The sequence below is a fragment of the Atta cephalotes genome (genome assembly GCF_000143395.1).
Source record: "Atta cephalotes unplaced genomic scaffold scaffold00002, whole genome shotgun sequence".
NCBI classification, from domain to species: Eukaryota; Metazoa; Arthropoda; class Insecta; order Hymenoptera; family Formicidae; genus Atta; species Atta cephalotes.
In genome coordinates this window covers 13827918-13855072 of record NW_012130066.1, presented here as the reverse complement: position 1 = coordinate 13855072, position 27155 = coordinate 13827918, and the positions used below count along the sequence as shown (strand labels likewise).

At 31.1% G+C, this 27155-nt stretch overlaps 1 protein-coding gene across 1 annotated transcript in view; it reads right to left on the bottom strand.

The window, feature by feature from the left end:
* Nucleotides 1-27155, bottom strand: part of LOC105622239 (protein diaphanous) — a 43532-nt gene that overhangs the window by 983 nt on the left and 15394 nt on the right. Inside the window, exons 7-14 of the mRNA XM_012203665.1 lie at nt 5711-6052; nt 5442-5584; nt 5098-5365; nt 4786-5025; nt 4445-4699; nt 3337-3501; nt 3019-3262; nt 482-563 (exon numbers count right to left, since the gene is read on the bottom strand). Of these exons, the coding sequence (XP_012059055.1) occupies nt 482-563; nt 3019-3262; nt 3337-3501; nt 4445-4699; nt 4786-5025; nt 5098-5365; nt 5442-5584; nt 5711-6052 (1739 nt within the window). The remainder of the gene's footprint in view (nt 1-481; nt 564-3018; nt 3263-3336; nt 3502-4444; nt 4700-4785; nt 5026-5097; nt 5366-5441; nt 5585-5710; nt 6053-27155) is intronic.

Here is a 27155-nt window from a genome sequence, read left to right as displayed (position 1 = left end):
GCCACTTGAACGGTTGTGAATTGGAAAGATTGGCAAAGGCCATTAGATGTCAGATCATCATGCCCTCTAGTGTTACGTGTCTGAACTGCTTCAATTTTATCACAGTTTTTCTGGGCAAAAATGGGCGAATGAAATCACCTATTATTCTTACACCGTGGCCCATTCTCTATATCTTTAAATATAACTATATCTTTAAATATAACTAACAAAATTTAAATTAGATATTCCTATATAGTCGTTATATTGTTTTCCAATAAGCGAGTAAATTATCGTAAATTATTCGTAAGCAAGTACTTTAAATTAATAAATTGATAGCAATCGTTATTAATTTTTCATAAATTGATGGATATGTAACACATTTGTACAGTATTGTACAAATGTGTGTTCATATTCATAACGTGCGTGTAATATGTAGGAAGAAACTGACCATTCTATTTGAGCGTTCACGCATTCGTTTTGCAATTTATATGATAATACTTACGTCGAAAGTTCTCTTCCTAGCAAGCCAGTTCCGACTAATCCAGTACGCGATCGACTCCTATTTAGTTGCGCTCTCCTTTCCGCTGTAAAATTAAGATAGAATTAAAATAGGCTTGATATTATTCGAGAATAATAGGATTTACCATTGGAATTTTGAAAGAATTTATGCACTTTATAAGTGAAACGTTTTTCTTGATAGCTACGCGAAAGAGGAATGGAACTTTATATTTTATTACATTAATCATATACCGACATTTCAGCAATATATTTTTGCATTAAATAATACAATTTACTTTACAACATTTAACATATCAAGAAGAACAAGATTAAGACAATCAAATAATTTGTTACTGCATTTAATTACAAATATATATATATATATATATATATATATGTGTGTGTGTGTGTGGGAAAAAGTTCGTGGCGTTTTTTAATGTTATCTAATGGGAAAAACGTCCCGAACTTTTTCCCACACTTAATATATGTTTTTATACAAAACAGTCTTTGGTACATATTTTATCAAAAACACTCAAGTACTTTGTGTCACACTAAAATTTGTAACAATTATAATCAAAAAATACATAAATAATCATAAAAATCATGTAAATTTTTATAAAATACTGAAGAAAAAAATTTATTTTAATATTACATTATAATCACATCAGTAACAGAAAAAAATTATAAAATTACACATTTACCTCATATTTCATTGAATTTTGTAATTTGAATATAAATGATCGAAATGACAGAAGCACTTTATTATTTTTATCTTACTATTGTGTTCTCATAATTTCTGCAATATGATTACAAAATCAATAGAATATATTTTTGTGCATCAAATACGTACATAAAACTCACTTTTTATTACAAATATTTTCATTTACTTAAAAAGTTTATATTAATTAAATAAAATATTATATAAAATTTATATGCTATATGAAAATAATATATATTTCAAATTTTTAAATTCTTCATAAATCACAAATATTACAATTATCAGTTTTGAATAGTTCGCTCGATATGTTTCATCCATAGGTAAACGAAAATTTTATGTATGTATTGTACATTATATCAAAACTATATATTGAGTTTCGCTATTTTCAAATAAATAAAAAAAATGTTAAAGATTATTGACATTAATGCAAAGTAATGATTCCTACACTGTATTTTAAAAATATAATGACACAATATTAGATCATAAAAATATTGTTGCACAACACGAGAATGTCGCACATTTTTAAAAATCAAATGACTTTCAAAGTATGCATCATAACGCTTTTTCGAACAAGTTTCTTCGCAACAATAGTTACAAAATATTTTTTCTCTCGCTTTCTCAGTTTTCCATTTTTAGTCTTGTACAAATATTAGCAGCAAATAATTCTATTAAATATTTATCGGCATTTGTCAAAACTTTCACTTATTCTTCCATGAACTATTTTTTAGTTTTTTCAATATATTACGATTTCTTGCTAAATTACTTATTTCCGGAGTGAATTGCTTGTATGTATTTGCGGGTTGTCCAGAGTTTTCGGACAAATTTAAACTCTTTGTAGCAATACGAATAGAGTTTGATTTTATAAAATGCAACGGATTATTTTCCGACAATAACATAACTCTACTTATTTCTGTCACTAGTGGCGATTGTGTTTTAGTTATCTGTTCACTCGAAAATTGAATAGATATGCTCGAATTTAAAAAGCCTGAGTTTTTCAAATCCTGTATGTTTTGACTTTCGTCATATCGTGTCAAGTTTTCGAAATTTCTCGATCTTAAAAGTCTCATCGCAGTGAAGGCCTGTTTGAGTATTTTAGTATGAAAACCATCGATCGATTTTGACATCTTTTGATTTACAGAATTCATGTCTATATCTGACATATCGATAATCGATGGCAGTACTCATATTGGTAGATTTTGCAAATAAGCATGAAACTTACTACATTTTGCAATTGTATTGCTCGCACGTATACGTTTGCAATTCAATATAATGCGGCACACAATGCTGTTTCTTTTGCGTATTTTGTTGACTACGACGCGTCTTTGCTTAATCGAGCTAAGAATACACGCTCGATTAACAGAGACGTCTCCATCGATCAATGGGCTTGACTCTTAATGCACTGGACTCAAAGTTTCTAAATGTTTTTAGTAAAACGTCTCTTTTAGGTATCTCATCGAATACCGGCATCGTCGCGTAATACGCGCGATTACAACGACTACACAGTTTCTTTTTTTTAACGAATGTAATTTTGGACGAATGCTTCTGCCTAAGCGTCTTTTTCGCCTCGTTTATTTGTTTATAGATTTCTTGATTTTCTTCCGGCGTAAAGAAATTTATTGAATTGCCCGCCGTGCATATTTCTTCAGCCATAATCCTGTTGGGGAACATATGGCATCGCACGATTTTAGTTGAAGTTAGATTTTCACATTCGTGCATTAACTTATTTCTAATAGATGTGTCTAAAATATTACTAAATAAATATGCTTGAGCTGCTTGGTCCTTCTTCACCATTTGTCTCCTGATGTATGTCCTATACAACTTACCACCAGCTACGCGGGTTTGTCGCTTGCGTCGTTGATCTGGCCTACTAAAGGCCGATCCAGTCTGCAACGCTTCCATCAGACTATCCATAACACCTTCCTGAGTCTCATGTGCGTTCATATCGACTAATGCGCGTTTACGCGCAGCTCGTGTCGCCTTTTCTGCTTCTGCTTTTTCGCGCGCTTCTTTCGTCCGTCTCTGTTTCTCCTCGCCCTCCTTCAGCTTTATTATCTCCTTCTGCGATTGCTACGGTGAGAATATAGAATCGCATTAGATAGCGATTGAATAGACTGCGACATGACGTATTAGCGCGTATTTACCAAGAAATCATCTTTAAACGTCTTGATATCGCCAAAGAATTCCTCTATGGTGTACTTCTGCTTGTCGAAAGAGAAGAATTCTGAGATGTCCTTGTATAGAGTGTCCATATTTTTAAACATATTTTGCAGAACTTCGTAAGATTCTCTAGCTTTCTTCGCGAATGGCTATAAAATAACTCCGTTAAGGAAATATCTTTGTTTGATCAACACACAAGATCAATAAATGATGTTAATGATATTCAATAAGTAAAAGAAGATACACGTTTTCAAGGGTTTTGTGACTCCACTCAGGGATCATTTTATTTCTATGTTTTCTTATATATTTTTTTTCTATTTTCTTTCTAGAAACCGAAAATAATCATTATAATAATGTTAGTCTTAAGGAAAAATTGGTACATCGGTACATTGAAATATAGTGAATAAAATCTTTATTTACATCGTTATAAAATCACTATCAATTATATTTCAATAATTTATTTACAAAATTAATTCCAAATTGGATCAAATGCGAATAATATTGCTCAACAAAACGTTAATTAGATTATCTTATATCTTTATATATACCTTTTATATATATCTTTTATGATAATAACATATTTTAATATTATAATATTTGTATCGGTATCATGCTTTGCAACGCTTGCAGTGGGGAAAATAGTACCGAGATAAAAAATGTTATAATAAAAAACATAATCTAATTAGCGTTTTGTGATGCAATATCATTCGCATTTGATCCAATTTGGAATTAACTTCATAAATAAATTATTGAAATATAATTGACAGTGATTTTATAACGATGCAAATAAAGATTTCATTCATTTCAATGTATCAATTTTTCCTTAAGTTTGGCGTTATTATAATGACTATTTTCAAAGAAAAATACATATAAGAAAACATAGAAATAAAACAATCCTCGAATGATCACAAAACCCATGAAAATTGTATCCTCCATTGCTCAATGTATACTCAGTGATTGTTTAATATGATTGCTATTAGTTCTTTAGTGAAGTGTAGAAACTATTTCTAATAAGAAATAACTCAGCGTTCATTAAGCTATTTTATCCGTTGAATGATTAATGATTATTAACAAAAAATTAATGAAGGATACTTTCATGACATCTATAAATAAGTCCTCATCACACTGTGGAACTTTGGCATTCGTAAGATCCTGTTCGAGATTACGAATATTGGTCTCCATTTGACATAATGTTCTCTGAACATTTTCTAAAGACACTCTACTGGCACGGTCTACATGTGCTATTTCCTCAATGAAGCTGAGACATTCTGGGAACTTTCTCTCTATCGTATCCACCAAGTAATGCATAAGAGTTTGCTTGTTATCGATATCTTTAGTACTGGTCAACTAAAAAAAAGTCATGAAACTGCATCGAAACAATAAGCGATTAGTGCATATACTACACATACAGACATATATGTTACAGAACAAACCTTTGTAAGAAAACTAATTTCGAATCCGAATGCTTGGCCATTTTTGGAACCGGAATTCATATAGTTTCCGAGTAACAATATTAATTCGAGAATTCGTGCAAACTTTTTGCTACTTTTCACTTCTTCACATGCTGCTGTAGCCGCTACTATGTCAGGTTTTATATCCTGTATCAACTCTTCATATCGCAACATAAAGCTTAATGATCTCAATCTAGGTAATAATCGTTTTATTGTAGATATCTGTAACATTGATGTCAGTGAAATAAAAAGATAGAAAAAATAAATACATTATACAAAAATTAAATACATTACCGTAACACAAAATTGTTCCGCTTCAGTTAAGTCATCGTATTGATCTTTGTACATCTGTAATTTTGACAATTGATCTGGCGGAGGTAAGTATTGAATTAATCCTTGTAATATATTGTCAGAAATAACTGGTCCTTCACATCGAAATAAACATCGTTTTACTTCCACGTAAGGCATATGCTTTAATGTCCCACCGAGAAGTATTGATATATTTTGAGCCGCCTTATTATCTAAAACTTTGAGATCCTTTACTTTTTTCGTTGGGGCTGACCTACGTGTATGAAAAATTTATTAATATCTTATGTAATAATCATTTAAAAAATGATAATTACTGAGGTGAAATTTACTTATCAACTACATCATCTATTTTTTTCCCGCTCGGTTTGGAAGCGAACTTCTGTGCAAGACCGTCCAATATTTCTGGACTAGCTAATTTGTCTTCTTGTACTTTTGTCCAGAATGACTTTTCTGTCATTCTGTGAGGTAAAATCTGAAATACATAAAGTTTTATATAACAGAAATTATACTACAGTAAAAAATTGTGGATATTAAAATCATTGTATCTTCTATACCGATAATAATTTATTTGATTAATATAAGTATATTATATGCATACCGCTTTCCAATTTGCTCTTTTTAATGGTCCGTCTACTTCCCACTTCTTTTTTGGTTTTAATCCATGAGGCAAAATTTGTATCACTGGAGGCGATGGAGATAATGCCCCCATTATCGGTGATGATAGAGGACTTATTCCTGGCATAGGTGGTGGTGGAGGTCCTCCTAATCCAGGCATAGGTGGAGGTGGAGGTCCTTTTAAACCGGGCATAGGCGGAGGAGGTGGACACGTCATTCCAGACATAGGTGGTGGTGGAGGTGGGCCAGGAAGAGGAGGTGGCGGTGGTGGTAGTTTGCTACCCATTTCAGGCGTAGGTGGTGGAGGTGGACATACAGCAGTCCTCTATATATAAAATAAAACAAAATGTTTTTAAGATTATTCAATTTATGTGCTAGTTGTGTATTTCAAGACGACAAAAACGCTATCTAAGTAACAATCGTATATACGGTCTGAGTTTTTTAAATAATTTTGCATTACTAATATAAATATTACTAATATAAATATTAGAAAATATTAAATTTTCATTATTCAAAATGACTATTATTCAATACAAATGTTAAATAATAAAATCTGATTTTGATTAAAAAATATTTCTAAAGACCGACATTGCACAATAGCCGACTTGTATTCAAATAAAATACAAAATCATAATAAAGATTAGAATCATTAAAATATACAAGATATCTCATTTTAACTTTAACACCGAAATATCTCGAAAATTATAAAAGTTATGGAAAAATGTTTCAGACAAAAGTTATAGGTTTAAAAAGGTTCATTTAATAATGACTTATTCGAGATTGCCACGGTCAAAACGAGCTCATTTAAAATTTTTTTTAATAAAACTCTTTAAATTTTATTACATATTACTATACTCCTTCCTGAGACTTTTCCAAAACACATTATAACTTAATTCACTTTAGATCAGCTGTTTTGAAATTATCGAAATTTATATGATAAGATGTTCACCCAACAAAGATCGATGGCTGATTCGGCTAGGGAAGGCAAGATCGAGAGATACTCCGACTAATGAAAGTAAAATAGGAGGATTAAGGAACTTTGTCATTACGTATCACTCTCGGAATTAAATGTTCAAAGTGTGCACTGTTATTTTCCAAGCACAAAATCAGTCTGCATTTAAAGTTTTGCAAAACTCTTCTGAGTATTTGTGGTACTTGAGTTTCTTCTGACTCTTTCCATCATATCTCGTGATTGCTTCCTGATACAGCTTTCTTTCATATATTCCCATAAAGTAATCTAGAGGATTTAGATCCAGTAATCTTGGAGGCCATAAGCCTGATCTTCCTAGACCTATCTAATAATTTGGATGTGTTCAAACATTATCATTGAAACCAAAATCTTTAGAGAACATCCAGGAGAATGTCCTGGTAAATGATTTTAGAGAAAATCTAAGTAAATTGGACCATTAATTGTATATTTAAAAAAATGCAGCCTAATAATTTGATCATTACATATTCCAATCCAAACATGAAGATTCCAACGATGCTGATTGACCTGTCGATATCAGTGAAAATTTACTGTAATCATTAATGTTTATTGAGACTGCCATTGCTATGAAATGTAGCATTCCAAAAGAAATTTGAATTCTATTCCAATGCATCAAATGCCCATCTATAAAATTGAACTTTCAATCGTAGGAAGGACTATAATAATATGCAATAAAATTAAAAGTCCTATTTAAAAATTTCAAAGTGACCTCATCGTGACTTTGGCAACGCCATCCAATGTCAAATATGAATATGATCGATAAATAAACTTTCTTAAAGGGACGCTGAAACGACGGCCGAATCGATGTGATATAAAATAGATTTTTAATTTCAAATAAAATATTACGTACATCAAGGAAACATATGCATTAATTAAAACACATATGATGGTAATATACCCAGAGCGTATGAATTAACTAAAATTCATAAGCCTGGCAATCCGCTAAGAATTATTGTTTCGTCTGTCAATAGTCCATTATATTAATTGTCATTATTCTTACATAATATTATTAATTATACCATACCTGAAGCATCTAGCCAAGTAAAAATAGTTTCCATTTTGTCAACAAATTAAATGAAATTATTTTAAGCCTGACAATATTAGCTTCTTTAGAAGTAATGTCCCTTTTTACTAATGTTCTCATAGAACTAGCATCTGAGAGCATTAAAAAAAAGATGGACCATATATCTTGTAAATAAAAACACCTTTAAACGAATTTTTAATTGTATTACATTTTGTTTTAAACTTATTTTTCTTTTAATGGCAATTTCTACAAACAAATTTTTGGCACCTCCATGGGATCTCCAATATCCCTTGTTATAGTTGAAATAATTTTACAAGATCTAGAATCTTTAGCTATTGATAGATTACTTACACAACTTTCTTTAGATATATAGACGACATTATATTAGCTCCTTCTATTTTGAATGACATTTTTAACACTTTTAATTCGTACGTACAAGACTAAAGTTTACTATAGAATTTGGAGAGATTGAATTTTTTGGATACTATTGTTATTGTCGACGAAAATAAAATCATTTTTGATAGATATTAAAAACCAACCTTTTCATTCAGGTAGATTTTTAAATTTCCATTCCCATCATCCTTTATGTCATAAGAGAGGAGTTATAGCGCAGTTGATAGAATTGTATTATTATCTCACCTTAAATTTCAATAAAGAATTTTATTGATGCTATTCACACTTTTTTAGATAATGGCTATTCTCTCTTAACTTCATTTTTTGTGAATTTTTTTCACCATACAAAAAAGAATAATTCACAATAAAAATATATTCACAATAAAAATAAAACAGATAATATTGGGAGTGTGCATTAATTTTAAAGGATTTTCAAGAGATAGGCGTGACTAGTACTATCGCATCAGGCCATATTGTTGCTACTTTCATGTTCAAGCACCATGTGGCTTTAGTTTTCAGTATGTGTCATTTTGTCGAATTGTAAACAACACTGTTTTTTTGAGCATTGAATATGTCGAATTTTATTCAACCAACAAAACGCTATTTGCGGGAAGCTTTGCTTTTTTGCTTTCATTTGAAGAAAAGTGTTGCTGAAAATCAAGGAATGTTGTCAGAAGCTTATGGTGATTATACTCACATCGATTTCAACATGTGATTGGTTTCAATATTATAAAAAAGGTGATTTTGACAGGAAGAGAAAGAATATCCAGGCCAATCAAAAAAGTTTGAAGATGAAAAAGCTTTCCTCGATCAAGAGTCAAGTCAAACGCATTCTACAAGAACTTGCAGAATCATTAAATGTTAATCGATCAACGATTTCCAGACGTTTGAAGGCCATTGGAATGATTCAAAAACAAGAAAATTGGATGTCGTACGAGTTGAAGCCGAGAGACGTCGAAAGGCGCAAAATGATCTGTGAATTGTTGCTTCAAAGATACAGAAAAAAAAGTTTTTTGCATCGTATCATGATGGATGATAAAAAATAAATACGCTACGATAATCCGAAGCGCAAAAAATCATAATGCAGGCCAAGCAAACTATCAACATCGATGGCAAAGCCGAATATTTATGGCGCCAAGCTCATGCTCTGTATGGTAGGATCAGCTGGGTGTATTATGAACTGCTCCAATCCAACGAAACTATCATTGGGGAACGCTACCAACAATTGTTGCAATTGAGGCGAGCATTGAAACAAAAACGGCTAGATTACGCGAAAAGACACGACAAAGTGATTTTCCAGCATGACAACGTTCGATCACATGTTGCGAAACCGCTCAAAGAAACGTTAGAAGCGCTTATTGGGATGTCCTATCACACCCACCATATTCTCCAGATATTGCTCCTTTTGATTATCCTTTTGATTATTCTATTTCGATCGATGATTTCATAGTCTGTCTGAGCAGCGCTTCCATTCTTATGAACATATCAAAAAATGAGTCGATTCATAAATAGTTTCAAAAGATGTGTCGTTCTTTCGACGTGTCCACCTATTACCAGAAAGATGGGAAAAAGTAATGGCTAGTAATGGACAATATTTTGAATAATCAATTTTTTAACCATTTTTTTACAATAAAATGATAAAATCGTATTTTTATCAAAAAATCCCTTAAAATTAATGCACATTCCCAATAATTTTCATTCACACAAGAAAGACAAATTCAAAGATAAATATTTTACTGTACCGTTAAGTCTGTCTGAAAAATTTATGTCTATAGCTCTCATTTGATTATAAATTATTCTATTCCATTTCTAACACTTTAAAAAAATTACATAAAAAGGGGTAAAGATCACCTCGACTTATACTCCCACCAAGAAGTTGTGTATAAAATCTCTTGTGAGAATTGTGAGACAAGTTATGTTGTTAGATCAAAAGTTAATTATGTTGATCAGATCAAAAGAAAATTAAAAACTAGATTAAATGAACATATGTCAGACACATAAATAAAAAAAACATCTCCTTCAGTTATTTCTGACCACCGAATTAATTTTAATGAATTTAATCGGAATAGCATCAAAATTTTAGATAGTGAACCATCGTATAACAAACGATTAATTTCAGAAATGGTTCAATACAGGTGACAATGGTAAAAGACAGAAATAGGATTTAAAAAGGCAAAATAACACGGAATCCTATTAAGTAAATCATTAAATAAAACGTTACATACCAGCTATGTAAATATGAAACCGGAATTTACCAATAGATGGCCATAGCTGTCAATGTAGTTGTCAGATAGCGCCATTGACGCCATTTCCTTGTTCTGACATCTGACAAAGATTTTCAACTCACAACAATACAAGTTTCATACAACAGTATAGTTTGTAATAGCGTTGAATATGTCGAATTTTATGCCTGGAAACTATGATTTGCGGACAGCATTGATTTTCTGTTACCATGAAGAAAACTGCTGCAGAATCCCATCGAATGCTTGTCGAAGCTTACGTGAGCATGCTCTTGATAAATCACAGTGCTTTGAGTTTAAAAAATTCAAAAGTGGCGATTTTGACGTAAGAAACGAAGAATGGAAAACCATCGAAAAAGTTTGAAGACAGCGAATTGCAAGCATTGTTGAATGAGGATGACGCTCAAATTCAACAACTCACGAATCAATTGAATGTGACACGAGAAGTCGTGTCCATACGTTTGAAATCTATGGGAAAGCTCCAGAAGATGGGAAAATGGGTTCCACATGAACTGAATGAAAGACAGCAGGAAAACCGAAAAACCACTTGCGAAATGCTGCTCGCCAAATACAAAAGAAAATCATTTCTCCATCGAATTGTGACTGGCGATGAAAAGTGGATATATTTTGAGAATCCTAAGCGTAAAAGATTATGGGTAACTCCAGGCGAACCATCGACATCGACTGCAAGGCCAAATCGCTATGAACGGAAGACAATGCTTTGTGTGAGATCAGAAAGATGTGATTTATTATGAGCTGCTAAAACCTGGCGAAACCGTTAATACTGAACGCTACCGACAACAAATGATCAATTTGAATCAAGCTTTGTATGAAAAACGACCAGAATATCAAAAAAGGCAATACAAAGTGATTTTGCTTCGTGATAATGCATCATCACACACAGCTGGTCAAGGAAATGATTGAGGCATTTGGTTGGGAAATACTTTCGCATGCGACTTACTCACCAGACTTGGCTCCGTCCGATTACCACTTATTTGCATCGATGGGACACGCACTTGTTCAGCAACGCTTCACTTCTTACGAAGATGTACGAAAATGGCTAGATGACTGATTTGGCTCAAAAGAGCAACAATTTTTTTGGCGTGGCATCCACAAATTGTCAGGTGGAAAAAATGTATAGCTATGTATAGCTAAATATATACCGATGGGCAATACTTCGAATAAAATATTTTTTATCACTTTCAATAAATATTTATCATTTTCATTTGCAATAAACGTGTATTTTCTATACAAAAATTCCGGTTTCATATTTACATACATGTACATTTCTTGCTCTGCTATATCCTATATCCTATATATCACATGAATGCGAGGTTATTGCATAGGCACACTCAAATCGTACTTCTCAAGTCATTTCTTTTGTAAGCTTCAAAATTATAATTTGAAGGTCTCATATTCTTATAAATTATTTAAATATAGAAAGTACTGTTTGTTTAAATATATCCTTGCATTCCTTTATATGTATATATATGTGAAAGAAGAACCTACACGATAACAGAAAACTGTAATTTACAATTTTTGGGAGAATTTTCATACCGTTTGTACTTTTCCGAAATATTTGCATTTTTTTTGTTCTGAAGGATTTTTTATTTTATATAAGAAAAACGAAATGGTTTGAGAAATATGAAATGATGTTCCGTTGATAACTCCAATATCTTCTTAAATCCTACAACTTTTGTCTGAAACATTTTTTCATATCTTTTACAATTTGCGAGATATTTCGATATCGAAGTTAAAATGAGACATCCAATTGAGTCATTCTCAAACTTATTAAACTTGACACAATTTAGAATTAACTTACTCATTTAAAAGACAAAAAACTTGACGAAACATATGATTTAGCCAGTTATATAACAATATATAAAATTCATTCTTGTGTATGTATCATTATTGTAGATAATTGTAAGACTTGTTCATATAAACGTGAAAACATAGATATAGCATTATTCAGTGACTGAAAAGAAGTGACTGTGAGAATGTCAATACATTACAAAGCTTATAAGTTTTCACATTTTTATACGAACAAGTCTCACAATCATTCACAACGATAGTGATACACAAAGAATGAATTTTATATATTATCATAATTGCTGGTTAAATCATATTATATGTTTCAGTTTTTTGTCTTTTAAATGAGTAGTTGATTTTAAATTGTATCAAATTTAACATTGAGAATAATCCAATTGAAGTCGAAATGTTTGTTATAAATTTTTGTTTTTCAATAACACAGTATTAAGATCTGGCTTGGCTTGTAGCCGTACATCTATTATTAATTTTATAAATTATTTAAACCTTTTTCTTATACTTTTCTTATTTTTAATATTTTCTTATACTTTTCTTATTTTTAATATTTTTTTCATTAAATTACTTAAAGATAAATAAATAACAATATTAATACACCTAACTAGAAATCTTAACTTTTTTTGTATTCATATAACTGAAGATCAATCTATCAGAATTCTTTTTGTAATTGCAAAGCCGAAAAGAAAAAAATTGCAAATTGAGATTATTTGCTTTTTTATAAATGCAGGAACATTAAACACTTAATAAACTATTATTATGGTGTAGCGACGATATTACTCTGTCCGTTAATTTCGCGACAAACTGATGGAATGTACACACACGGATATTTACACACATATTAATACATATATTCGCAAACTGAAATCTCCTGTCGCGAAACGACGATAGGATCTTTAAATCTGCCAATTTCTTATGCTTAATTTTTTCACGCAGCTCAGGGATTTAAAGAGAAATAAAGTAAGCGCACTTGCTGTCATGTAGCATATTCATCAATAATTCAAGTAATCCGATATTTTAATTAATAATTTTTCTAATTCTGCAACTAATGAAATCATTTAAAACAATAAAGATGTACATAATTATAAATAACATAACGGTTAGCAACAAGGATATGCGGAACAATATTTTGCGTACGGAAAAAGTTCGAGAAATGCGAACGACCGAACGCGGAATCGCGAAATAGAGAGGTCGAAATAGAGACTCGTTCGCCAGCTCTCGCATAGAACAGTCGTTAGTAATACATTACCCTACGCCGAAACAAAGATTTGTTCTCAACGAGCAATCGAATTTTTGTATTCTGAGCGGAATAAAGTATAAAGTAAATGTAGCGATTTATTGTCATATTCTGAATCTGTGTGCAAATTATTACCATCATCCATTCGATTATCCATCCAGCCAGTTTAACTAATACAGCCGACTAATACACTGGATTAAAGGTATACGCATATTAATGACATTGCTGTAACTATTGACAATGCTCATATTGATGAGATTCTTATTAAATTTAATTTTTACCACCCAAGATTACACTTTACAATGGAAATTGATGGAGATTAATTAAACTTCTTAGACATTTGTTTGATAAAAAAAGAGGAAATTCTTATTTTTAATTGGTATAGTAAACCGACATTCTCGGGTCGTTTTCTCTATTATTTCTCATGGCATCCACAAAAAAATTGGCACGTTATTAGTTTGATCGATAGGATTTTATTACTTTCCCATCCAAGTTTTCATAAAAAGAATTTTGACTTAATTATAAAAATTCTTCTGAATAATAGTTATCCCCTAAATTTGATATTTTCAACTAACTTAAAAAAAGACTTCACAAAAAATTTAATCTTTTTAATCGTATTGATGATCTTATTACTGATAAGCAATTGACAATCCAAGAAGGAATCAATAATAAAAAATTTTTCTCTATACTATTTATTCCTAATATTTTTAATAAAATCATTTCAACTTCTTTTGGTCGGTCGATCAAAACAAATAAATCTCTTTCTTTTTTAGTAAACTTAGTAATTTGATGACCAAGATTAACTTGGCCTAAGATTAACTTGACCAAGATTAACTATATCATTAGCATGCACGCACGCACACACGCACGCACGCACGCACGCATATATATACGAGTATTTCAGACCACCTTCTTCGCAAGATAAGGTCCAATTGTAAAAGTTCAGACAAAAATTATAAGGTTTTCAAAGATCTATTTATTGATCATATTAGTTTAACCAGGTGGTGCCTAAATGTTGATGGATCTTGAATGTTGTTCAGGATCATATCCTGGATAATATTTGTCAAGACCAAAACTTTTGGAAATTATTCGCCTTATTTTCATTTTTGCACTAAAAATTCATTTTTATATGAAAATTTTAGATTCATTTAGATATGAAAATAAGAGGTATAATCTCGAATAGTCTTGATCTTGACGAGGTTTTAACCGTCGATCGGACACCTTGCGTAATAGTGATGTCGACAATACTGTAATTTTCGAGGCTTATAACTCAAAAAATACTCAATGAAAAATAATTTTATTATAGTGTTTTGAAAAGTTCTCGACATCGATTAGTAGATATTGGAAAAAAAAGTTGGATGTACCATTAAAAAAAATCGACGTGATCTTGACAATGCCTAAGGTCAAACTGATAAAATTGGTAAATAGATCTTTTTAAATCCTACAACTTTTGTCTGAATACTTTTACGATTGGATCTTACGTGCGAAGAAAGGGTGATATGAGTGGTCTGAAACACTTGTATATGTCACGAGGGCAAGTCAATAAGTTTTTAGAAAATCTATCAGAAGACACTCACAGTGTCATGTCACATTACTTTTTGACAAGTAGCATATTTCAGTTGATTACTGTCAAATTTTGAGCGGAATTCATCGCATGGTTTTATTTCTGTAGACAATTAAAGCGAATACACCTTTATATTTTTTGCAAAATGAAAAAAAACGAATTTCGTGCAGTGATCAAACATATGAAAGGTTTAACGCCGAAAGAAATCAAAGCCGAGTTGGATAATGTAGCACCATTTGCTGTATACAATTGAGTGAATTTAAGTGTGATCATACATCCACATGTGATGCACCTCATTCGGGACGTCCAATTGAGGTTACTACGCCAGCAATCATTGATAAAGTCTACGATATTGTTTTGACTGATCGATAAATGAAAGTGCACGAGCTTGTTGAAGCTACAGGCATATCACATGACACAGTGATTCAATTTTGCACGAACAATTGGAGCTATCGGCAAGATAGATGCCGCGTTTGCTCACTATGGACTATAAGCGTGACTGTGTGATTTCAAAACAATGTTTGGAGATGTTTCAACGTAATCCAGATGAATTTCTGCATCGACTCATTACTGTGGACGAAACATGGATCCATTATTTCACACTCGAGACGAAAGAACGGTCAAAACAATGGACTTCAACAATGGGTGAACCAGTTCCGAAGAAGGCCGTAAAGTCGATCGAAAAGGTGATGGCCACAGTTTTTTGGGATGCACGCTATATAATTCATATCGATTATTCTTCCGTCGAAGCAAACGATCAATGGCGATTACTACGCAGCCTTATTGGATCGTTTCAACAACATTTTAAAGAAAAAACATCCCCATTTGACGAAGAAGAAAGTGCTCTTCCATCAAGATAATGCACGGATTCACACGTACCCGGCACCGATGGCCAAATTCAACGAATTCCACTACGAATTGCTTCTCCATCTAGCATATTCACCAGATTTAGCTTCCGGCAACTCCTGTTTCTTGTTTCCAAACCTGAAGAAATGGTTCAGAGATTCACCACTAGAGAGCAGCTCATCGTCGAAACAGAAATTTATTTTGAAGGGTTGGACAAATCGTATTATTCGGATGGCTTGAAAAAGTTGGATCAAAGGTCGAGCTGAAAGGAGACTATGTTGAGAAATAAAAATAAATCGATCAAAAAAATGTGTTTTACTGTTTTTCTAAAAATTTATTGATTGCCCTCCTTGCCCTTGTATGTTGTAATGTTATGAACATTTTAAATATTATATGTGTTATAAATATGCATAAATACATACTAAATATGATATATAATACAAAAATGCATTACATATAATTTTTTTTAATTAATTGTATTGTGCACCTATATGTGCACAGTAAAAAATATTTTATATTTGTGTCGAAAACAGTCCATTCAAGTCCTTGTTATCATTATGTATTGAATTATTCAACATATTCGAGAGCTAGTTTAATAAAATGTGGATCATTTTATTAAGCTGTTCACTAAGATTTTGTATCTGCATTTCTCCAAAGAGAGTTGAAACGTTCAATTAAAATAAAGAAGATATTAGACATCTACCAGTGTAAATCATTTCTTGACTTCAATAATTTGCGCTTATTACTCGCGTTAACTCTCATTAACCTTAATATTGTTTGTATTTCATATTTTAAAGATTAAAAATCCATATCATTAATACCGTATATATTAAGTACAAACTTACCTTTTTAAAAAAGGTAAAAAAAGGCACTAAACATACATGTTTCTCGAATAAAACCTAAGTATCCAATCTAATTAATAGTAGTTTTAATTTTTCTTCAAGGATATTCTTATTGAAGATTTTCTTGTTCCAAAGTGATGGCAATTTTAATTCTCTGTCAAAAATTATTATTCTTCAAAAAAAATTAATGTATCAATGAAAAATTAAAACCCAGATGCTACAATCTTAACTTAATCAAGTTAAATTTTATCAAATTAAAAAATAAAACACTAATGGTACTGTCTTTTGTTATTTTGTTAATTCTAATGATATGATATTAAGTATTACTACAAAACATTAAAGAATTGACCGTATAAAATGAAAAAAATTAATTTAAATAGAAAAATTTTTCATCTAAAAAATAAATAATAAAAATAAAGTTTACTATTTATTTCTCTTTCATAACGCATGTCTTACAAATCTAAATTTAATTTTCTTAAACTTAAACTTAATAGCACAATGTACATAATTTACAGAACTCTACAACTTAATCGCATATACACACGCTAGATACTTTAACTCTTATTGGGAATGCTTCTTATCTTTTCTTATATTTTTCTAAATATTCATATTTTTTAATATGATTCTAATTTTTCTTATTAATATGCTTCTTATTTATTTTTCTAATACATTTTCTAAGCATTACATTTTTATTTTTCTTCTTTTCCTAATATTACATTTAAGTTTTATTACTATGTTATATCAAGATATGTTATACCAAGATTTAGCAGCGCCAAGTTTTTACATGAAAAATTTTTCTATTTAAATTAAATTTTTTATTTTTTGTGGTAACGTCTAAATTAAGCAAGGTAACGCAATTTTGTGACAATGTCTTGCATAATGTTTTGAAGGAGAATTAAATAACCACTACTTTAGGAAGAGAAAAAATAAAATAATTCTTTGAATTAATTGTGATTAAATAAATAATTGTGATAAAATACTTTAGTTGGAAGAGAAAATGTCTTTGAATGAATTATGATGTAATAATTTCATTTAAGAGGAATTTAAACCATTTGGATTGGAATAGAAAGATCCTTCAATAAGATATTAGGTTTCATTTCATAAAAATTAAAGATAGTACCATTTGGATTAAGTAAATAATAAAGATAGTATTACTTAGATTTTACTTTTTATTTAACAATAAAATTTAACTTGGTGCCATAGTTGTTGATATCAAATCTTTTGTATAAATGATACATATCATTAGATTAATATCCATTATTTATTTAATTTAGCATGATATAAAGAAATGAGATTTAACTTGGCATCAGTTCTTGTATCTTTTATAGGAATGATATATATCATTAAAGTTAATATTATTTATTTAATTTAGTATCCGAATTTAACTTGGCGTCAATTGTTGATATCAAATCTTTCATATGAATGATTATCATTAGAGTTAAACAACAAAAGACAGTACCATTTGTGTTTTACTTTTTAATTTGATAGAATTTAACTTGATTAGTTAAGATTGTAGTCATCTAGGTTTTAATTTTTCATTTGATACATTAATTTTTTTCGAAGAGTAACAATTTTTGACAGAGAATTAAAATTGCCATTACTTGAATAAGAAAACCTTCAAGAACATCCTTAAAGAAAAATTAAAACTACTATTAGATTGAATACTTAGGTTTTATTCGAAAAGCATGTATGCTTAGCGCCTTTTTTTACCATTTTTAAAAAGGTAAATTTATATCACGCATTTTATAATGACGAACGTCTTTAACAATTATACGTCTTTAATAATTTAACAATTTACCTTGTAATTGACTTCAAGAAATAGATTTTTATGTGTTTGTACGAAATTTGGAGAAGGCCAAAATTGGCTCTTATTAACCCTTTTTTTTGTGAAATATTTTTTATATAATAAATTTTAAAGGACGACTAAAGATACAATTACTTGAATCGATAAAAACATCAAGATGGTCATCTGTATTTTCTGAAGAATAATAATTGACAAATACTAGTGTACAATTTGTATTGTGCATATATATTAAATTTTATGAATATCTTTTTTTTCCATTTTAAATATTACTTGTTATATCTGTTATTTTTAATTAACAAATAGAGATAAATCGCTTTTTCATTATCATTTTCTAGCTTAGTTAATAAATATCAGTGTATAATTTCATTTCCTTCCGTTCTTCTTTTATTAAATTATAAGTTAGTAACTAAATATTAATTATAAGTTAGTAACTGTACGATATTCGCTATCATTCGGTATATTTATGTACCAATTAGTAATAGCTTGTATTTTTGTAATTACATTGATAAGGATTAAATCATTGGTCGAAATATACCTATGCACGTTTGTTAAATATTAATAAAAATTTCTTTGCGCACCATTAATCGCACTGATTCTTAAATGGCAATTTTTGTTTCCTTTTTTTGCAATATTAATTATAAATAAATAGAGATAAATCGTTTTTTCATTATTATTTTCTAGCTTAATTAACAAATACCAAATAATTTCATTTCCATTCGATTTCCTTTAAATATTAAGTTATAAATAAATGGATTATTATAATGGATAATTATAAATAAATAGATCAAATAAATCGCTTTGTCATCATCTTCTCGTTTTGTTAACAAATGTACTGTATAATTTCGTTTCTGCTCGATCTCCTTTTATTAAATAATATAGGTGTACAACTTTGCTTCCGCCGTTTTCCTATAGATGGCTTTAGCGGTAAGTGGTGGTCGAAATAAATAGATCATAGATGTCATACAATAAACTTGGGCATCTGTCAACATAACCCCAGAAACATTAGTCGATTTGTGTCTGCATCATAAAGTTATTCTCGATTGAAAATGTCAGTTTACGAGCCAAATTCTCGTCATTTGCGGGAGGTTTTAATTTTTTGCTTCAATATGAAGAAATCTGCGACTGAAGCTCGAATGCTCTCAAATACTTATGGTGAGGCCGCTATTAGTGAAAGAACGTGTTATGAGTGGTTTCAACGCTTCAAGAACGGTGATTTTGACGTCCTAAATCATGCTCTGTATTTGATGGGACTAGCTCGGCGTAGTGTATTATGAACTATTAAAACCGACTGAAACAATTACAGGCGATCGGTATCGAACAATTGATGCGTTTGAGCCGAGCATTGAAAGACAAACGGCCGCAATACAACGAGAGACACGATAAAGTGATTTTGCAGCATGACAATGCTCGACCCCATGTTGCGAAAGTGGTCAAAACATACTTGGAAACGTTGAAATGGGAAGTCCTACCCCACCCGCCATATTCTCCAGACGTTGCTCCCTCTGACTATCACTTGTTTCGATCAATGGCACACGGCCTGGCTGACCAGCACTTCCGGTCTTATGAAGAAGTAAAAAATTGGATCGATTCGTGGATAGCCTCAAAAGATGACCAGTTTTTTCGACGCGGGATTCGTACGCTACCCTAAAGATGGGAGAAAATAGTGGCCACGATGGACAATACTTTGAATCATATATGTATAACCAGTTTTTTACAATAAAGCCTCGAATTTCGGAAAAAAAACGGCAGAAGCAAAGTTGTACACCTAATAAGTAAACAAATAGAAATCGAGATCAAATAAATTAATTTTTCATTATTTCCTAGTTTAGTTAACAATTGCCAACGTATAATTTCATTTCTATCCGATTTCCTTATGTTGTGTATTAATAAATAAATAGAATTCAATAAAACAAATCGCTTTATTATTATCATTTCCTAGCATAGTTCTCCAAAAATTCTTGCCTATTTCCCAATTTTCGCAATCAAAATATTAATTTCTAAAGCGCTGAATATCCATCATATATCATCTATAGCTTGATGCGCGGAGAGTGGGGATTGCATGGCAAACGCCCCGCTCCTCGCACATTTTAACATTTCTTAGTCAAAGTCTCATCAAAATAACACAATTTATGAGTAAATCAATAAATAATATAAAAATTATGTGGTTTATGAATAAATGTAAATTATAAGATAAATGAATAAAATATGGATTAATTTTACATATAAATATTAATTTTAAATTTGAAAAAAATTTGTTAATAAATTATGTCAATATCAAATTTTTGTGCTTCTTTTACATAATACTTATGTAACCATCGAACATATTCATCCTGTGTTATCGACACATAAAATGGACTACCGATGGCAGTAGTGGAGATAGAAAGACGAATAGAGTGAGAAACAGATAAATGGATGAATGTTCTTTCTTTGTTCACTAAAGTCTGATTGGTTGATTCAACAGTATCTACTAATCAATCGGCTTTAATAAAAGAGAAAGAAATTCGTCCATTCAGAGAGAATCAAGGGAAACTGGAGCAGGTTTATCCGAAGCCGCCATGTTTAGCGTGCCGTTGAAGTAAGTAGGAGATATGATAGGAGAATGTGATTGAATTATTGTACTGCACTAGTACTATGTGTATGACGTATATGTCCATATACACATATGCACGTAAGCTATAAATAGCAGAATCGATCAAAGAAAAATGCTATTCGCTCTCCCTTGACTATCTCTGCATCCTTTATCTGCCTATCATTCTACTTGTCTTTCTACTCTCACCATTGCCATCGGTAGTCCATATCGATGTCTTGTGTTAAATTAACCTAAAAAGTTGGCACATATGATTTATATTAAATTCGACATATTTTTTCCAACAGTATGATAAAATATACAACAAATATAAAACTGCAACATGATATAAATTAAATAATGCAAACTAAAAAATAAATTATGTTTTTTATATTGACTACATTTTCTTTTTTTTTATTAAAAAAATATTATTTAGGCATTATTTCGGCATTACTAGATATTAGCGAGCATTACTGAGAATTAGCAGGCATTACTAAGACATTAGTAGGCATTAATGGGCATTAGGTAAAAAATTTGGCAATAACACCCAAAAATTACACATTAATTGGTGTACAGGATTTTGAATCAGCGGTTTGAGAAAAATCAAGAAAATATTAAACAAATGGAAAAAGTTAGATATGAGTTAATGAAACACTTTTATAAGACGAGTTTTTTTATGAAATTGTATGAATTAAATGTTCGTAAACAGATTAATTATTTTTAAAAAATAATAAAATATATTACGTAAAATTTATTTTATAATAATCTAAAGTAAGATTAACAAGAACACATTTTAAGCGTAAATAATTGAGCTTGATGAATGAACTTGGTGGATGTATAAATGGGTGAAAATTAACAATAAATTCAACGTATATTTTCTTTTTTGCCCAAACCACTTTTCTTGCCGCTAGATGGCACTAAACTTTTAATAGGTAATAATCGATATTGCACGAAATGATTGCTAAAAAATTAAAAACGTCTTCAAAATTAATTAAATGGAAAAATAAAATCATCAAAGAGTCCTTGACTAAGAGAAATAAATTAAAAATTAGCAATTAATTTATTTTTTAACCTAACAAAATCAACACATAATTCTATTTCTAATTCTATTAAATTCTATTAAATTCTATTAAAAATGCTTAAAATACATAGTTTTTTACACGCACGTAATATATATTAATATATATGTAATATATATGTAAATAAAATCTTTTCATAGAATACACACGACTGGCAATACAATGTAAAACAAATTTCAACAGGATTCTCAAATTCTGATGGTCGATGTTCTAAATATCGAATTTGTATTAGGTTTATTTCAATAAATTAAAGAAAATTATTTATGATTAGTGATTGTAACTTGATTATTGTTTCTCAAGTAGAGATTAATATAATAATCATTCAGTAGCACTAAATCTGAAAATCTCACAAAGTTCTTCCAACATATACGTTCAGCGTTGAGCTTTGTGGAATCATGACTCATTCTCATGGGCGCAGTAGGTTAAAAGTAGTCGAGAAATCTAACAACCACTCAAGTTTTGAGCATAGTGGAATTAGATAAAGTGAACCATTGCACATAATAGCGGAGTTCGACCAATCAGAAATTGTACTAATTTGCAGTGTACTTATTTGCAGAACGAATTCTGTGAATTTCTACAAATGAATTAAAAAATTGATTGACAGATCTCCCCACTACTTTCAATCCACTGCGTATCCGAGGAAATGATTCATACACACCTTACTTTAGATATGAGCTAATTTGCATGTCTCCACAAATAAGCAATTTCTGATTGGTCGAGCTCACAGATCATGTGACGGGACCTCCGCCATTATGCGTAATGTATCACTTTATCTAATTCCTAATCATATATGAAATAACCAAATAAACGACTTTTATTTTCAGGCATTCAATTACAATCGTTGTACGTATAATCATTGTACGGTTTTTTTCGATATTGGGAGAACTTCGTGAAAAAACTTTCAGATTTAGTGCTGTTGAATAATTATGTTAATCTCCGCTTAAAAAAATAATTCTAAAAGAAATGCATAAATGCTTTAATCCAAAAATATTTTGTGCTTGGAATAGCTAAGAATAAACAATCTCCGATTAAAAATAAATTATTCTTAAAACAAAATAATTTATATAGAGTGATCCACTTAAATAGACCATCTGAAATATCTCCCTTATTTTTGAAGATATAAAAAAATGTTTCAAATGAAAGTGGAAGGGTTTCCAAGCGGACATATTTTGATCATGTTGGTTTTTTTTTAGTGGAGACGTCAAAAAAATAAATTGTATAATTTTTTTACACAATATGATTCCTCTAATAATTTTGCATATAAAAATATTAAGATAGTAATAGCAAGAAACCAAGTTGATGAGTTATTTAACATTTTATGTCAATATATATCAGAATAAAGTAAAATATCGTAAACTATCGGTTTTTTGATATTATTACCTTAATATTTTTATATACAGAATAATTGGAGGAATCATATTGTGTAAAAAAATCATTTCCATTTTAAAAAATCAATTCCATTTTAAAAAGTGAAGGTGATCTTCATATCTTTTTGATGTTCCCACCTAGAAAAAACCAGCATAATCAAAATGCGTCCCCCGTTCCACTTTTGTTTGAAATTTTTTTGTCATCAAAAATAAGCGAAACATTTAAGATATTCGATTTAAGTAGACTACACTGTATTCTTAATTCAAAACAAAGTTTATTTCAATGAAAGAATAAAGTTGCACTTGTTCATCACTAAATATGCTTGTATTCACGTTATTTTTTCTTCAATGGTACCTTTTATCAACTTATTTCAAACTCCCAATATACTTTTCAATAACATCAAGATAGCGAATGTTGCAGTAAATAACGATTGCTTTGTAAGGGAAGTGCCACATTTATGATGGATGTCTCCTAATGTGCAATTGAATCAAAACTGGAAGGAATTAATGTTCCTTCCTTGGAAGCTTATATCCTAAAGGTTTGTGATTCAAAGGCAAATGAAATGTTGAAAGGTTGAAATGTTGAGATCGTTCTACCTCCGTTATAGCCATATTGCAAATAAAGATGCAAACAGACGGTCAACCTTGTTACAGCAGCAGTAGAAAATGCTGGCTGCATGCACAGGCGGATCTATCACGGCGGATTTATTGCTCATCTCATCCACTTATTTGTGGATAACAGATCCGTGAATTCACTGCGAAAGATCCGCCCGCATGTATAGACCATTAAAAAAAATCGATGTGACCTTGACTTGACCTTGACGACGCCAGCCAAGGTCAAATCGGTAAGATCAGTAAAAAGATCTTTTTGAACTCTACAATTTTTGTCTGAAACATTTTTCTATAAAACTTATATTTTCTGAAATATTCAGGTGTCTCAACTTTTTTGAGACATCCTACATAAAACCATCGGCATCAAATATAAAGAGAATTGAAAAAATTCTGCCTTTCCAGAATGATTCAGATCATTTTCCAACACGACTACTATGATTTTTTAGATTTTTCAATAAAACATGCGGTATTCAAAATATTAATTTCCGTATAAATATGGCAACATCATCGCTCCGTTTAAGTTAAAATTATTTAAATTGAATACAATTGACTTCAATTGAAAAAATAAATTTTCTCAAGTTTGGACAAAAGAAGAATACAAATTTTCGAGGGTCTCCCGACTATTCGGAGATCGTTTTATTTTTTCGTATAAATTTTTCTTCATAGAAATAAAAAATAATCATTATAACGCCAGACTTAAGGAAAAATTGGTACATTGAAATAAAATGAATAAAATCTTTATTCGCATTGTTAAATCACTATTAGTTATGCCTCAATGATTTAGAAATTAATTCCAAATTGAATCAAATGCGAGTAATGAATATTGTATCACCAAATTTGATATTATAGTTAATTAGATTATATTTCTCATTATACCGTTTGTCATCTCGATATTGTTTCTTCCATTCCAAGCGTCGCATGTCTGCCATAAGCTGTATGCGTTAAGGTTCGAATAGACGAGTTTGTGGTACCATAAACAAATGTCAACATATTCACACAAGCATGAAGTCTATGAATATGTCGCTTGTGTTTCACGCCACAAAGTCACTCATCTATTCGAGTCCGAATGCGTACAACTTGATACACGACGTTTGAAGTGAGGAAAACGGTATATCGAGATGACAAACAGTATAATGAGAAATCTAATTAACGTTTTATGCAATATTACTCGCATTTGATCCAATTTGGAATTAATTTCTAAATCATTAAGGCATATTGTTTGAGACGAAAGAGCATAAAGCGAGTAATTCGAATAACGCGCATTGATAAGTGACCGATCGCCGATAAGTAAGCGAGCCCACCGTCTGTCAAGTTTTTCTTTACTCTCCTCTCCAGACATTGTCATGGTAAGCAATAGCGAGCGAAGAAGCGAGTAATTATGAGCCGTTATAATCTCAAGAAAATAAATAGTATTTTAGTTTGAAACGATTACATTTTCTATGCTAACATTGATTCTATCGAGTCGGATCAACGAGATATAAGGACTACGAAATCAACGAATTGAGGAAGGATATAGTCCACACAAAACAAGGCGCACGAATCGAAGCGACAGAAGTTAGCTAGTTCGAAAAATCATAGCTGAAATAAAACTTCGCAAGCAACGAGGAGATTAAGTCTAAAACGACTAGGCTTAAAAATAAGATCGAGCAATTAGAAGAACATCGAGTAAATTAAGAAGAGCCGGAAGTTTATCTAGCGAGATTCGAGATCCTCATCAGAATCACATACATACCTACACCATCATATATACAGACTTGTATATGATCAATGTACCAAGTGTACAAGTATGAAATGACGATTTGAGAAACAGATGGCGCACCAATGCAGTGTGAAGTACAAAGATTTAACATTATACGCCATTTTATTGTACCATCAACAAGTGTCAAACGCGCAAAGTGATTTGATTGAAAAGTGCATAATAATGTATTACTGTGTTTAATATGATGAAATTTGTACCAAATAAGGAGCATTCGCGGACAGCATTAATTTTTTTTCATTTGAAGAAAACTGCTGCAGAATCATACCGATTATTTGGAGAAGCTTATGGTGAACATGCTCCATCGCAAAAAACGTGTGAACGATGGTTTCAGCGTTTCAAAATTTGAGATTTCGATGTTGCAGACAAGAAACACGGAAAACCGCTCAAAAAGAACGAAAATGTGGAATTGTAAGCATTGCTGGATGAAGATGATTCACAAACACAAAAACAACTCGCAGAGCAATTGAGCGTTAGTCAACAAGCTGTTTCCAATCGCCTACGAAAGATGGGAAAGATTCAGAAAGTCGGCAGATGGGTGCCACATGAATTGAACGAGAGACAGATGGAGAGGCGCAAAAACACATGTGAAATTTTGCTCGAACGATACAGAAGAAAGTCATTCTTGCATCGTATCGTTACTAGGGATGAAAAATGAATTTTTTTTGAGAATCCCAAGCGCAAAAAATCATGGGTAGACTTAGGCGCACCATCCACATCGACCGCAAAAACGAATCGCTTTGGCAGGAAGATGTGTTTGGTGGGACCAGAAGGGTGTGTCTATTATGAGCTATTGAAGCTGACGAAACGGTTAATACCAAACGCTATCAACAACAATTGATCGATTTGAATCGTTCGCTGCTTAAAAAATGACCAGAATACCAAAAGAGGCAACACAAGGTCATTTTTCTCCACGACAATGCTCCATCACATATGGCAAAACCAGTTCGGGACACGTTGGAAGCACTCAGCTGGGAAGTTCTACCCCATGCGGCTTACTCACCACCTTGGCTCCTTCCGATTACCACTTGTTTGCATCAATGGGTCACGCACTTGCTGAGCAGCGCTTTGGTTCGTACGAAGATGTGAAAAAATGGCTCGATGAATGATTCGTGGCAAAAGAGGAAGATTTTTACTGGCGTGGTATCCACAAATTGCTCGAAAGATGGGAAAAATGTGTAACTATAATAGCAATGGAGCATACTTTGAATAAATCTCTTTTTATCATTCTTTCGAATTTAACGTGTTTTTTTTGGGTAAAAAATCGTCATTTCATACTTGTACACCTG